This window comes from Rhinoraja longicauda, chromosome 40 (genome assembly GCF_053455715.1).
Source record: "Rhinoraja longicauda isolate Sanriku21f chromosome 40, sRhiLon1.1, whole genome shotgun sequence".
Classification (NCBI taxonomy): Eukaryota; Metazoa; Chordata; class Chondrichthyes; order Rajiformes; family Arhynchobatidae; genus Rhinoraja; species Rhinoraja longicauda.
This window is the reverse complement of record NC_135992.1, coordinates 7624019-7638040: the sequence shown is the minus strand read 5'-3', so window position 1 is coordinate 7638040 and position 14022 is coordinate 7624019. Positions and strand designations below refer to the sequence as shown.

The 14022-nt window shown below is 50.1% G+C and overlaps 1 protein-coding gene across 1 annotated transcript; it reads right to left on the bottom strand.

Moving 5' to 3' along the window:
* Positions 1-998: 998 nt before the first annotated feature.
* On the bottom strand, positions 999-10176 carry LOC144611520 (E3 ubiquitin-protein ligase TRIM56-like). Its single transcript, XM_078430657.1, has 2 exons — positions 10117-10176; positions 999-5183 (listed from the first exon to the last, which is right to left on the bottom strand). Exon 2 carries the CDS (start codon positions 5167-5169, stop codon positions 3190-3192), a length of 1980 nt encoding a protein of 659 aa, XP_078286783.1. The 5' UTR covers positions 5170-5183; positions 10117-10176; the 3' UTR covers positions 999-3189.
* Between the last annotated feature and the right edge of the window lie 3846 nt (positions 10177-14022).

The window sequence follows — 14022 nt, the reverse complement described above, 5'->3', positions numbered from 1 at the left end:
GTTTTAAGCTGATTTTAAACTAATGGCTAAATTACAAAAACTGGAACGCTGGAATGTTTAGTGTTTAGAGATTCAGCATGGAAACAGTTCCCTCATCCCACCGAGACCGTGTCGACATCGAACGACCCGTTCACTCTAGATCTATGTCCCACACTCGAGGGGCAATATACAGCAGCCAATTAACCTACAAACCCGTACGCCTTTGGGATGTGGGAGGAAACCGGGGCGCCTGGAGAAAACCCATGCAGTCACTGGGAGAAGGTGCAAACTCCGCTCAGGCGGCACCTGCAGTCGGGATGGAACCTGGGTCTCTGGCGCTGTGAGGCAGCAACTCTACAGTTGCACCACTCTGCCGCCCTTTCAAACAGATGCTGGAATATGAGACAATTAGCATCTAAATGTGGACACCAAAGAAACCCCAAGTCAGATGTACCACGGTAAAAAGGTGAAGCTTGCTCACCTCTAACCAAACCCAGAACCCAAAGAACATCTCCATGTGGTTGGACCTCACCATTTTAGACTTTAGAGATACAGCGCGGAAACAGGCCCTACGGCCATCCGTCCGTGCCGACCAGCGATCACCCCGTACTTCATACACTTCACTTCCAATTTCCATCCTACCCTTAAATACACTTGGACTATCTCTGACATCTCCCTCCCGTTTCTGGACCTCACCATCTCCATCACAGGACACAGACTAGTGACTGACATCTACTATAAACCCACTGACTCGCACAGCTATCTGGACTACACGTCTTCCCACCCTGTTTCCTGCAAAAAGTCTATCCCCCTACTCCCAATTCCTCCGTCTACGCCACATCTGCGCCCAGGATGAGGTGTTTCACACTAGGGCGTCAGAGATGTCCTCATTCATCAGGAAACGGGGCTTCCCCTCTTCCATTATAGATGAGGCTCTCACTAGGGTCTCTTCTACATCCCGCAGCTCCGCTCTTGCTCCCCCTCCCCCCACTCGCAACAAGGACAGAATCCCCCTCGTTCTCACCTTCCACCCCACCAGCCAGCGGATCCAACAAATCATCCGCCAACATTTCCGTTACCTACAACGGGACCCTACCACTGGCCACATCTTCCCATCCCCTCTCCTTTCTGCGTTCCGCAGAGACTGTTCCCTCCGTAACTCCCTGGTCCACTTGTCCCTTCCTACCCAAACCACCCCATCCCTGGGCACTTTCCCCAGCAACCACAGGAGATGCAACACCTGTCCCTTTACCTCCCCCCTCAACTCCATCCAAGGACCCAAACAGTCTTTCCAGGTGAGACAAAGGTTTACCTGCACCTCCTCCAACCTCATCTATTGCATCCGCTGCTCTAGATGTCAACTTCTTTACATCGGCGAAACCAAACGCAGGCTCAGCGATCGTTTCGCTCAACACCTTCGCTCAGTCCGCCTTAACCAACCTAATCTCCCAGTGGCTGAGCACTTCAACTCCCCCTCCCACTCCCAGTCTGACCTTTCTGTCATGGGCCTCCTCCAGTGCCATAGTGAGGCCCACCGGAAATTGGAGGAACAGCACCTCATATTTCGCTTGGGCAGCTTGTAGCCCAGCGGTATGAACATTGACTTCTCCAACTTTAGATAATTACTCTGTCCCTCTCTTCCCCTCCTCCTTCCCAGTTCTCCCTCTATCTTCCTGTCTCCACCTATATCCTTCCTTTGTCCCGCCCCCCTGACATCAGTCTGAAGAAGGGTCTCGACCCGAAACGTCACCCATTCCTTCTCTCCTGAGATGCTGCCTGACCTGCTGAGTTACTCCAGCATTTTGTGAATAAATACCTTTGATTTGTACCAGCATCTGCAGTTATTTTCTTACACCCCGTACACAAGGACTATCCTACACACTAGGGACAATTATTTTCTCCTTGTACGTTTTTGAGTGTGGGAGGAAACCGGAGCGCCTGGAGAAAACCCACGTAGTCACGGGGAGAACTTGTAAACTCCATAGAAAGGATCAAACCTGGGTCTCTGACCTTGTAAGGCAGCACCCCTATTGCTGCACCACTGTGCCGCCCAGCAGTTAATTCCATAACCCATAAGTACTATAATATTTAAAAGACATTTGGAAGGTACATTAGATAGGAACGGTTTATGTGCCAAGGTTGGGCAGGTGGGACTAGAGTAGATGGGGTATCTTGGTCATCACGGGCAAGTTGGGTTGACTGGCCAATTTCCATGCTGTAAGACTCCATGACCCACCACCCCATATCTACTCCATATCTACCAAGAATTACCAATTAAGAGTACCTTTGTCATATTATACCCCTGGCCTTACTACCTGATCTGGGCATTCTCAAACCTATTGCATGGAATGTAGAAATTACTGGATTATGTATATCCTGGCAGGTAATAATGGGGAGAGATGAAAGGAGAAGGGAGCCCAGATCAAGGTTTGTGGGCTCGGTGTGGGTTACAAAGACGCATTGATGAAATGTTGATATTTTGTTTGCAGACGCTCTCTTGGAATGTTCTCACCAAAGGAAGGTGTTGTGGTCTTTTAATAATGTTCATAAGGTATTGGAGCAGAATTAGGTCATTCTGCACATCGAATCTACTCCGCCATGGCTGATCTATCTTTCCCTCTCCGCCTCATTCTCTTGCCTTCTCCCCAAACCCCTGACACCCGTACTAATCGAGAATCTGTCGATCTTAAAATCTGCCGTAAAAGTATCCTGTGCACAGGTAGACCACCGAAGGCAGGGTTGATGGCCAAAATAAACTAATCTAATCGACCTGTACATGGTCCATATCACTCAATTTCCTCCATATCCACATGCCTGTCCATGTCACTTAAAGCACTGAGTCCATGCTGACTATCGATCACCTATTCACACGTTATCCCAAATACTCATCCACTCCCTCCACACTAGGGGCAATTTACAGAGGGCCGATTAACTTACAAACCCGCACGTCTTTGGGATGTGGGAGGAAATCCTCGCGGTCGCAGGGAGAACGTGCAAACTCCATACCCGCTGCTCCACAGAAGGCTATGGAGGCCACGTCAATGGGTTTTATCAAGGCAGAGACAGATAGATATCTGATTAGTCCCGGTGTAAGGGGTGATGGGGAGAAGGCAGGAGAATAGGGTTGGAAGGAATAAGATCAGCCGTGATTGAATGGCGGAGTGGACTCAATGGGCCGAGTGGCCTAGTTCTGCTCCTGTTACCGATGCACTAAGAGAGGTCCAGCTGGTACACAGTGATGAAGCCGTTCACTTGGGTGACGACCAGGTTGTTGCAATCGTCGATGGTGATGACGCGCGGTTTATGAAGGCCTTCGGCGGTGGTCAGCAGCACCTCCCGGAAGTCCCCGCCGGGCCAAAACAAGAGGATCCGGTTCCGCTCGGTGACCAGAATGTTGTTGTCTTGGTCCGTGCAGACGCTGTAGGGGTTAATCGCCCGGCTCACCCCGTTCACGGTGACCTGGTCGCAGGTGGTGAAGACGCAGCCATCCCTGTCGAAGATCAGGATGCACTTCTTGCCGCAGTCGGCCACGATGAAGCGCTCATCGCTGGTGATAGCAAGGAAGAGGAAGCGCACCCCCTCGTAGCCGCACGGCTTCACCCTGTCGACCACCTGCCCATTGATGTCGTAGAGGGAGAGGGAGCACAGGGACCCCTCGCTCACCGCCACATATTCATCCCGGTAGGCGGCGAGGGGATAGGCAGACTCGGAACCGCGGAGCAAGAGCTTCTTCAGCATGGTCCCGTCCATGTCCAGCAGGTACAGCTGGTACCCAGCTGAGCAGGCGATGGTGTCGTCAAAGATGGCAACGCTGCACGGATCATCGTCATCGTCCGGCAGTGAGATGACGGTGGTGAGTTGCCCCCAACTATTGTAGCATTTCAGGAAGGAATTGTCCTGGTCCACCACCACGATGGTGCCGTTGAAGGAGACGCTGACGCCCGTCAGCTTCGGGTCGCACTCCTCGCCGTCCAGCTCCGTGTCGAAGCAACGCAGATTACACGCTCTCTGCCTGGGTTGGGGAGGGGGCACGAAGGCCGGCGGGCTCTTCGCCGGGCTCTTGCGCGGCTCGTGTTTCGCTGGAGCGGCCAGGGCCTTGGGGGTCGAGTCTTCGCCGAAGGTGAAGCTGAAAAGGTTGGAGTGGGACAGCATGCTCTTGAGGGACTCGTTGACCGTCAGGCTGGGGCGGGTCTTCTTGTCGTCCGGGACCCTCGGCGCTTGGAGTCCATCGATCTGGTCTTCCACGACGGACGGCAGGCAGACTAATTCCCTCATTGTACCGGAATCGAGGACCCCCTGGGAAAAATCCCTGGTGTACTTCGCTTTCTTGATCTTGAGCTGCAGATTATCCCGCGCGACACTGTACAACTCTTCCTGCTCTCTGATGTAATTGGAGATAGTGCCCTTGATGGTGTCGCCCTGTTTCACCAAGTTGTTTATGATCTCGGCCAGGGTGCACTCTACCACAGACATCAGAGAGCTTTCCGTCACCTTCATCCTCTCCATTGCCTGGACGATGTCATCTTCTTTTTGAACCAGCGACTGGGTGTCAGTCTTCAGTCTCTCCATGAGATCCATCACCGTGCGTCTCACGGTGGGCCCTGCTTTGGCCAGGGTCAACTTCACGTGCCTGGCGTGGGTGTGCGAGGAACAACAACTGCAGATCATGCTGTTGCAGGTGTTGCAGACATAGTCCACCAGGGTTCCTGGGTGGACCTGGCAGTAGATCATCTTCTGCATCCTCGTCTCGGCCTCGCTAGGGCCATCGCCGTGACCGGGCAGATCCTCTATTGCGTGGCGTGGATTGGCCACCCTATGGCTGAGCTTGCAAGATGGGCAGATGCAATCGAGGCAGGTTTTACACCGAGCCACGGCGGCAATCTGGCCGCGACCAGCTGCCACGCACCAAATGCAGACCACCTTCTTGTTATCCGTGCTCTTGATGATATCCATCAGACTGTTGATGTGAAAGTTGGTCTTGAGTTTGCTGACGCCACCTCTCACGTCAAACTCTTCCCTGCACTCCGGGCACTGCACCTTGCGGTCCGACCTAACCATCCTCTCCAGGCACCCCTGGCAGTAGGTGTGGGCACAAGGCAGCATCTTGGGCTGCATGAACCTACTGAGGCAAATCTTGCAGTTTAAAAGATCGTTTTGTATCTGATCCGTAATATCCCCCGACATGGCCATGATGTGGACACAACCTGCAACAGATCAGAGGACAGAATGAGGTATCCCAACGTTTTAAGAAACAGTTGGACAGGTACATGAATAGGACAGTTTTTGAGGGATATGGACCAAGCGCAGGCAGGTGGGACTAGTGTACCTGGGACATGTTGGCCGGTGTGGGCAAGTTGTGCCTGTTTCCACACTATATCACTCTATGACAGCGTATCTCAACCGGGGTTCCCAGTAACACTAGGGGTCCGAGAGAGGTCGCTAGGGGTTCCGAGAGAAATAGCGATAAATAGGCTAATCATATGTAAATGCATTTTTGAGTCATTTTTGTGTTTAATTTCATATTTGTAATTTTATTATACACGTACGGCATATTCTTGGAAAATTCGTGGGTATTGTAATAAAGTCTTCAACCTGTTATATAACTTTAAAGTGTAATAATCATTTAGCGGGAATATATTTAGCGACGTCTATACGGTGCCAGTGTGAAACGGCCTTTAGTGGTCAGTGGACAGGAGCTGCACCTGACAGATTCGTGTATGAAGTGACTCAGAGTACAGACGCATATACGGTCTCCATCAGTCCTGTCTGTGCTTCCTGGCGTGCAGGTACAGTACCTTATTCACCCATGTTATTTGGTAATTGTTGCCCATCATATAGGGATGTTATATGAATTTAAAAAAATTAAGTATGATTATTTTTGTTAGTTTACGAAAAGTTTGTGTTTATGTATGTTTTTGTTAGTTTATGAAAAGTTTATGTGTGTTGTTCTCTCTCTCTCTTTCTCTCCCTCTCTCTCTCTCCAAGGTTAGTTCTTCTGTTTGCCTTTATTTGCCTTGTGAACTTTAAGTTTATGTAAGAGAAAGAAAGAGATTGATAAAGATGTATAATAATTTTTATGTCGGGCTTTCCTGAGACATGAGAATTATTTCAAGGGTTCCGCAAGGGTAAAAAGGTTGAGACACGCTGCTCTATATGTTTGGTCGCAGAAAGTTTGGGTTTTAAAATACAGGTCCGAGAATCAAGAGTGTTTTATTGTCATATATCCCAGATAGAACAATGATATTCTTACTTGCAGCAGCACAACAGAATATGTAAACGTAGTACGCTGTAAACAATATGATAAATGAGAGGAAAAAAGTTCAGTGTGTGTATATATACACATACTCACAAATACAAATATACCTAGATATATATATATATATGAGAGAGGGAGTGGTCATATATATATATATATATATAAAATAGGTGGTGTACATATGAGAGAGGGAGAGATCACACATATATATATATATATGTGTATGTGTGTGTGTGTGTGTGTGCGCACATGCACACATACATACACACAGAAAACAAACAATAGTCCACCACCTATTTTCCGGCAACTGGTGTTTCAACATCTCCTTTAATCCGGACAAAATGATCAGAGCGCACTTGAAACTTCCTCCCGGAAGTCCCCCCGAAATGAGGGGCCCTGGCTGGGTGAGGCGGCCAATCTCGACCTCATTGGGACTTCCACGGCCGATCGGCGGGTCGAACTTGAGCCCGGTTTTTTCTCGTTAAGAGATGCATTGCTGAAACGAGGCCCTTCGGCCCACCGTGCCGATCGGCGATCCCAGCTATCCTATCCTTTCACACACTAGGGACAATTTACAAATATACCAAGCCAATTAACCGACAAACATGTACGTCTTTGGAGTGTGGGAGGAAACCGGAGTACCCGGAGGAAACCCACGCCGGTCACGGAGAGAACGCACAAACTCCGTACAGACAGTACCCGTGGTCACGATCGAACCCGGGTCTCTGGCACTGTGAGGCAGCAACTCAACCGCTGCGCCACCGTGCTGCCACTTAGTCAGAGCCCAGTCAGAGCCGGCAGACCTGTTCCCATAGATGGCTTCCGAGGCCGACTTTGCTGCCCCCCGGCGGCCTAGGCGGACCGTTCCGGTACCGTTGGACTCCTATTGGAGGCAGAGACCTTTGTTAATCCGGCAAAACGGATAATCCGGCAAGGCTCTGGAACCAAAGGTGTCAGAAAATCGGTGGTGGACCAGTATATGTTTAGATCAGAACCCATTCATTCCACACAACTTTGCAACACGAGCGTAGGGTTGCCAACTGTCCCATATTAGCTGGGACATCCTGTATTTTGGGCTAAATTAGTTTGTCCCGTACTGGACCGCCCTTGTCCCGTATTAGTAAGGTTGCCAACTTCCTCACTCCCAGATAAGGGACAAAGGGTGACATCACCGCCCCGTGCCCCATGTGACCTCGCCCAGCCAGTGGCCACGTGCTCCCACTCCACCAATGGCAGACGCCCGGCCCGGGGGAGAAGAAGCGGAGGAGGAAAGGTCGGGGTTGAGTGAGCTGGGAGAGGAGCAGCGGGATGAACCTGAGCCGAGGTGCCTGGACGTCTGCAGGGGCAGAAGCAGCGAGCGCTGGAGGTCGGCGACCCGCCGGGGCCTAAGGACTATGGGTCCAGGGAGGAAGGACTCGACGGCCTTGGAAGAGGAGTCGGTGGAAGACGAGGAGCGCAGTGTTGAGCCTGAAGTGGAGGAGGAGGCCGTTGAGCAGCAGCGAGAAGCTGGGCCGGGAGCTGGGAGCAGAGGCGGACCAGGCCACGGCTCTGCTCGGCAGCCCCAGCCTCGAAGTGTTGTGCGCCGGCCAAGTGGAAGCGGACTCCGGCTGACGGCAAGGGTGAGTGGGGAGAAGGGCTGGAGGGACAGCAGGAGCGGCGAGGGGCCAAAGAACCGCAGGAAGCGAGGCACGGAGCAGGGGCGCCGAGCCTGGAGGAGCAAGGAGCACAGGAACGGGGAGAGGTGGCGGGACACTCGGAGCGCCGGGAGGGAGTCAGAGACGCGCTGATAATAGACAATAGGTGCAGGAGGAGGCTATTCGGCCCTTCGAGCCAGCACCACCATTGAATGTGATCATGGCTGATCATTCTCAATCAGTACCCCGTTCCTGCCTTCTCCCCATACCCCCTGACTCTGTCTATCCTTAAGAGCTCTATCTAGCTCTCTCTTGAATGCATTCAGAAAATTGGCCTCCACTGCCTTCTGAGGCAGAGAATTCCACAGATTCACAACTCTCTGACTGAAAATGTTTTTCCTCATCTCAGTTCTAAATGGCCTACCCCTTATTCTTAAACTGTGGCCCCTTGTTCTGGACTCCCCCAACATTGGGAACATGTTTCCTGCCTCTAATGTGCCCAACCCCTTAATAATCTTATACGTTTCGATAAGATCTCCTCTCATCCTTCTAAATTCCAGTGTATGCAAGGCTAATCGCTCCAGTCTTTCAACATATGGTAGTCCCGCCATTCCGGGAATTAACCTAGTAAACCTACGCTGCACGCCCTCAATAGCAAGAATATCCTTCCTCAAATTTGGAGACCAAAACTGCACACTGTACTCCAGGTGTGGTCTCACTACTGTACAACTGCAGAAGGACCTCTTTGCTCCTATACTCAACTCCTCTTGTTATGAAGGCCAACATTCCATTGGCTTTCTTCACTGTCTGCTGTACCTGCATGCTTCCTTTCAGTGACTGATGCACTAGGACACCCAGATCTCGTTGTACGTCCCCTTTTCCTAACTTGACACCATTCAGATAATGCTCTGCCTTCCTATTCTTACCACCAAAGTGGATAACCTCACACTTATCCACATTAAACTGCATCTGCCATGCATCCGCCCACTCACACAACCTGTCCAAGTCACCCTGCAACCTCGTAGCATCTTCCTCACAGTTCACACTACCACCCAGCTTTGTATCATCTGCAAATTTGCTAATGGTACTTTTAATGCCTTCATCCAAGTCATTAATGTATATTGTAAATAGCTGCGGTCAAGCAAAGTCCGATCAAGATAGTCCGAGGGTCACCAAAGAGGAAGATAGTAGTTCAGGACTGCTCTCGAGTTGTGGTAGGATGATTCAGTTGCCTGATTACTGCTGGGAAGAAACTGTCCCTGAATTTGGAGGTGTGCGTGAATGAGTGGTCGATCGTCAGCATGGACTCGGTGGGCAGTGTATGTATGTATATCCGTGCTGTATCCCAAAACCAAACTAAACTGCATGAGCTGTGATTCACCCCAGCTGGAAAACGAAACTTCAGAGTGAGAGAGATTCCAGAATCGAAAGTGAAAGTACTCTCAAGGGGAAACATTGTTGGTAAACGGCTCCCTTAAATATACAGTTGTTAAAAACGCTTCCACCAGCGAACAACCGCGGACCAGATGGGAATGGGTGTCATTGCCCGGGGAGGTCCCACTTGGTTCCCAAAGTAAGTAACGCAAAGACCCCGTTTCATTTATGAACCGTGTGTTTTAACTTACTCCCCTACCATCTCCGGTTCTCCCCTCTCTTCTCCCCTCGCCTCCCCTCCTCTCACTTCTTCTCCCCTCCCCTACTATCTCCTCCCCTCCCATCCCTGCTCTCTCCTCTCTTCCCCCTCCTCTCTCTTCTCCCCTCTCCTACCATCTCATCCCCTCCCCTCTCCTGCTCTCCCCTCGCCTCCCCTCCTCTCTTCTCCCCTCCCCTCTCCTGCTCTCCCCTAACATCTCTTGCTCTCCCCTCCCCTACCATGTCCTCCTCTCCCATCCCTTGTTCTCCCCTCGCCTCCCCTCCTCTCTCTTCTCTCCTACCATCTCCTCCCCTCCCTTCTTCTCCCCTCGCCTCCCATCCTCTCTCATCCTCTCTCTTCTCCCCTACCATCTCCTCCCGTCCTCTTCCATCTCCTGTTCTCCTCTCTCTTCTCCTCCCCTCCCATCCCGTCCCGTCCCAACCAGAGACGGGGCAACAACATAGCGCCGTCCGTCCAAGGATCTGAGACGTGCTGGTGAGAAGGTCCACCCGCCTTCCTCGCTCGACTTGTAGTGGAGCGGATGACCCGGCGCCAGGAGATTAAAAAACCCTCTCTCCCTCCCTCTGAGGCCGCCCCGGCAGCATCTCACTCACCTGAGCTAGGGTGGTGGTGAGTGTGGAGGTCCGCGTCTCTGCTGCGAGGTGAGACACTGAACAGGGGAACTGGAGAGACAAGAGGCTGGGCCGCCGGTAACTCCGCCCCGCTGCCCTTTGTATCTTACTTAGTGCATACGTGTACTCAGTGAGAATTCTGCTTGTTTACGCTGGGGAGGAAGGAACTGCAGGTTTCTTGTTTACGCCGAAGATAGACACAAAGTGCTGGAGAAACTCAGCGGGTCAGGCAGCATCTCTGGAGAGCAGTTTCGGGTCGATACCCTTCTTCAGACTGAGTGAGGGTCAGGGGAACATATGTTCATAAGTGATAGGAGCAGAATTAGGCCATTCTGCCCATCAAGTCCACTCCGCCATTCAACCATGGCTGATCTATCTCCCCCTCTTAACCCAATTCTCCTGCCTTCTCCCCATAACCCCTGACACCCGTACTAATCAAATATATATCTATCTGCCTTAAAAATATCCACTGACTTTGCCTCCATAGACCTCTAAGGTAGACACAAAATGCTGGAGTAACTCAGCGGGTCAGGCAGCATCTCTGGAGAGAAGGAATGGGTCGAGACTCTACTTCAGACCCTTCTCTCCAGAGATACTGCCTGACCCGCTGAGTTACTCCAGCATTTTGTGTCTATCTTCGATTTAAACCAGCATCTGCAGTTTTTTCCCCCATCCATAGACCTCTATCTCACTGAATTCCACAGATTCACCACCCTCTGACTAAATAAATTTCTTCTCATTTCCATTCTGAAGGTACGCCCTTTTATTCTGAGGCTGTTACCTCTGGTTCCAGACTCTCCCACCCGTGGAAACATCCTCTCCACATCAACTCTATTATCCAAGCCCTTCACTATTCAGTAAGTTTCAATGAGGTGTCCCCCCCCCCCCCTTCTCCAGTGAGTACAGGCCCAGTGCTGTCAAACGCATATGCATTCTTTACCATCCTATCGACCTGTGAAGGAAAATAATAGAGCACTCTAGGGGTTTGCCGAGAATTGATGGGGTTAGTTTATTTTTTTAAAGTTATCTGCTTGAAAACATGTCTGAATACAAAGGACAGCTTGTGCACTCAAGGTTACAACTGATAAGAACCTAGACAGAACTATAAACAATATCCCTTTCTCTGACACTCTGACTCTCTCTCTATGACCCTGACTCTTTAGTTTTTAGAGATACAGCGCGGAAACAGGCCCTTTCGGCCCACCGGGTCCGCGCCGACCAGCGATCCCCGCACACTAACACCATCCTACACCCACTAGGAATAATTTTTACATTTACCAAGCCAATTAACCTACAAACCTGCACGTCTTTGGAGTGTGGGAGGAAACCGAAGATCTCGGAGGAAACCCACGCAGGTCACGGGGAGAACGTACAAACTCTGTACAGGCAGCGCCCGTAGTCGGGATCGAACCCGGGTCTCTGGCGCTGCATTTGATGTAAGGCAGCAGCTCTACCGCTGCGCCACCGTGCCGCCCTATGTTTCACTATGTCTCTCTCCATGACTCTATCCATGACCCTCTATAACTATTTCTACATCTCTATGACCCTCTCTAGGACTCTCTCCACGACTCTCTCCATGACCATCTGTAACTCTGACTCTGACGTGTTCTATGATTCACGCTATGACTCTCTCCATGACCCTCACTGTGACGCTCTCTATGACCCTCACTGTGAAGCTCTCTATGACTCCATGACTCTCCATGACCCTCACTGTGATGCTCTCTATGACTCTCTGTGACCCTCACTGCGAAGCTCTCTATGACTCTCTATGACCCTCACAGTAACGCTCTCTATAACTCTCTATGACCCTCACTGTGAAGCTATCTATGACAAAATTGGCCAGCTTGCCCAATCAACCACAATGGTGTTAATGCTCCACTTTGGTCCCACGTTATTTTGCAACCTGGATTTTAAAAAAAAAGATGGTTCCATGCATTTGGTCTTTGTTTCAATGCTATTCAGACCACAGGAGGAGAATTAAACCATTCAGTCCATCATTCAATCATGGCTGATCTATTTTTCCATCTCAGTGGGTCAGGCAGCATCTCTGGAGAACACAGATAGGTGATGTTTCAGGTCGGGACCCTCCATCTTTAGGTTTTTATTTTTAGATTTTTTAGATTTTAGAGATACAGCGCGGAAACAGTCCCTTCGGCCCACCGAGTCCGCGCCGCCCAGCGATCCCTGCACATTAACACTATCCTACACACACTAGGGACAATTTATTTTATTTTTTTAATATTTACCCAGTCAATTAACCTACATACCTGTACGTCTTTGGAGTGTGGGAGGAAACCGAATATCTTGGAGAAAACCCACGCAGGTCACGGAGAGAACGTACAAAGTCCGTGCAGACAGCGCCCGTAGTCAGGATCGAACCTGAGTCTCCGGCACTGCACTCGCTGTAAGGCAGCAACTCTACTGCTGCGCCACTGTGCCGCCTCTTCTGACTCGAGTTGAAGAAGGGTCTTGATCCAAACTGTCACCTATTCCTTTTCTCTAGAGATGCTGCCTGACCCGCTGAGTTACTCTAGCTTTCTGTGTCTTGCCCTGCGATCATTGTTATTTTACTCGGCACTGTTATTTTACTTCCCTTTCCCTCTAATTGTGCATCTCCTTTTATAATGTGGGAACCAAAATTGTATGTAGCAACGCGATGCTGTAACCAAGTATTTATAAGCTCATAAGTCATAGGAGCAGAATTCGGCCATTCAGTCCATCGAGAGACTACTCCGCATTTCAATCATGGCTGATCTATCTTTCCCGTTCAGCCCAATTCTTCTGCCTTCCCTCCCATAACCATTGACACCCTTACTAATCAAGAATCTATCAATCTCCGCCTTGAAACTACCCAATGACTTGACCTCCTCAGCCTTTAGAGTTTAGAGATACAGCGCAGAAACAGGCCCTTCGGCCCAACTTGCCAAACACCGACCAACATGCCTCATCTACACTCGTCCCACCTGCCTGCGTTCGGCCCATATCCCTCTAAACCTGTCCTATCCATGTATCTGCCTAAATGTTTTTTAAAGTTTGTGAAAGTACCTACCTCAACTACCTCCTCCAGTAACTCATTCCATGTACCTACCACCCTTTGGTTTCCTATTAAACCTTGTGTAGAAAGGATGCTGCAACTGCAGATGCTGGTTTGTACTAAAGATATACACAAAGTGCTGGAGTAACTCAGCGGGGTCAGGCAGCATCTCTGCCAGTTAAAAAAAAAAATTCATCTCACCTTAAACCTATGTCCTTGGTTATTGATTCCAAGGATGCTGCCTGACCCACTGAGTTACTCCAGCACTTTGTGTCAGGGTTGAATTTGTGATCTATCTGATCCTGGAACTAGGACTGTGCAAGATTCACGTTAAAAACAGACGGATGCTCTTTTGTACAGGAAGGAACTGCAGATAGACACAAAAAGATGGGGTAACTCAGCGGAACAGGCAGCATCTCTGGAGAGAAGGAATGGGTGATTTTTTGGGTCGAGACCCTTCAAACTGAAAGGAAAGGAAAACGGGAGAAATAGACAACGATGTAGAGAGATACAGAACAATGAATGAAAGATATGCAAAAAAGTAATGATGATAAAGAAAACAAGCCATTGTTAGCTGTTTGTTGGGTGAGAACGAGAAACTGGTGCGACTTGGGTGGGGGAGGGATGGAGAGAGAGGGAATGCAGGGGTTACTTGAAGTTAGAGGAATTATTATTCATACCACTGGGTTGTAAGCTGCCCATGTGAAATATGAGATGCTGTTACATCGTCGTCTATATCTCCCATTTCCCTTTCCCGTGACTTTCAGTCTGAAGAAGGGTCTCCCACACAAGGAACTGCAGATGCTGGTTTACACTGAAGTTAGACACAAAAAGCTGGAGTAACTCAGCGGGTC

What these genes read in the sequence shown, in the direction of transcription:
- LOC144611520 (XM_078430657.1), bottom strand. Translation starts at nt 5,169, where the DNA reads ATGGCCATGTCGGGGGATATTACGGATCAGATACAAAACGATCTTTTA.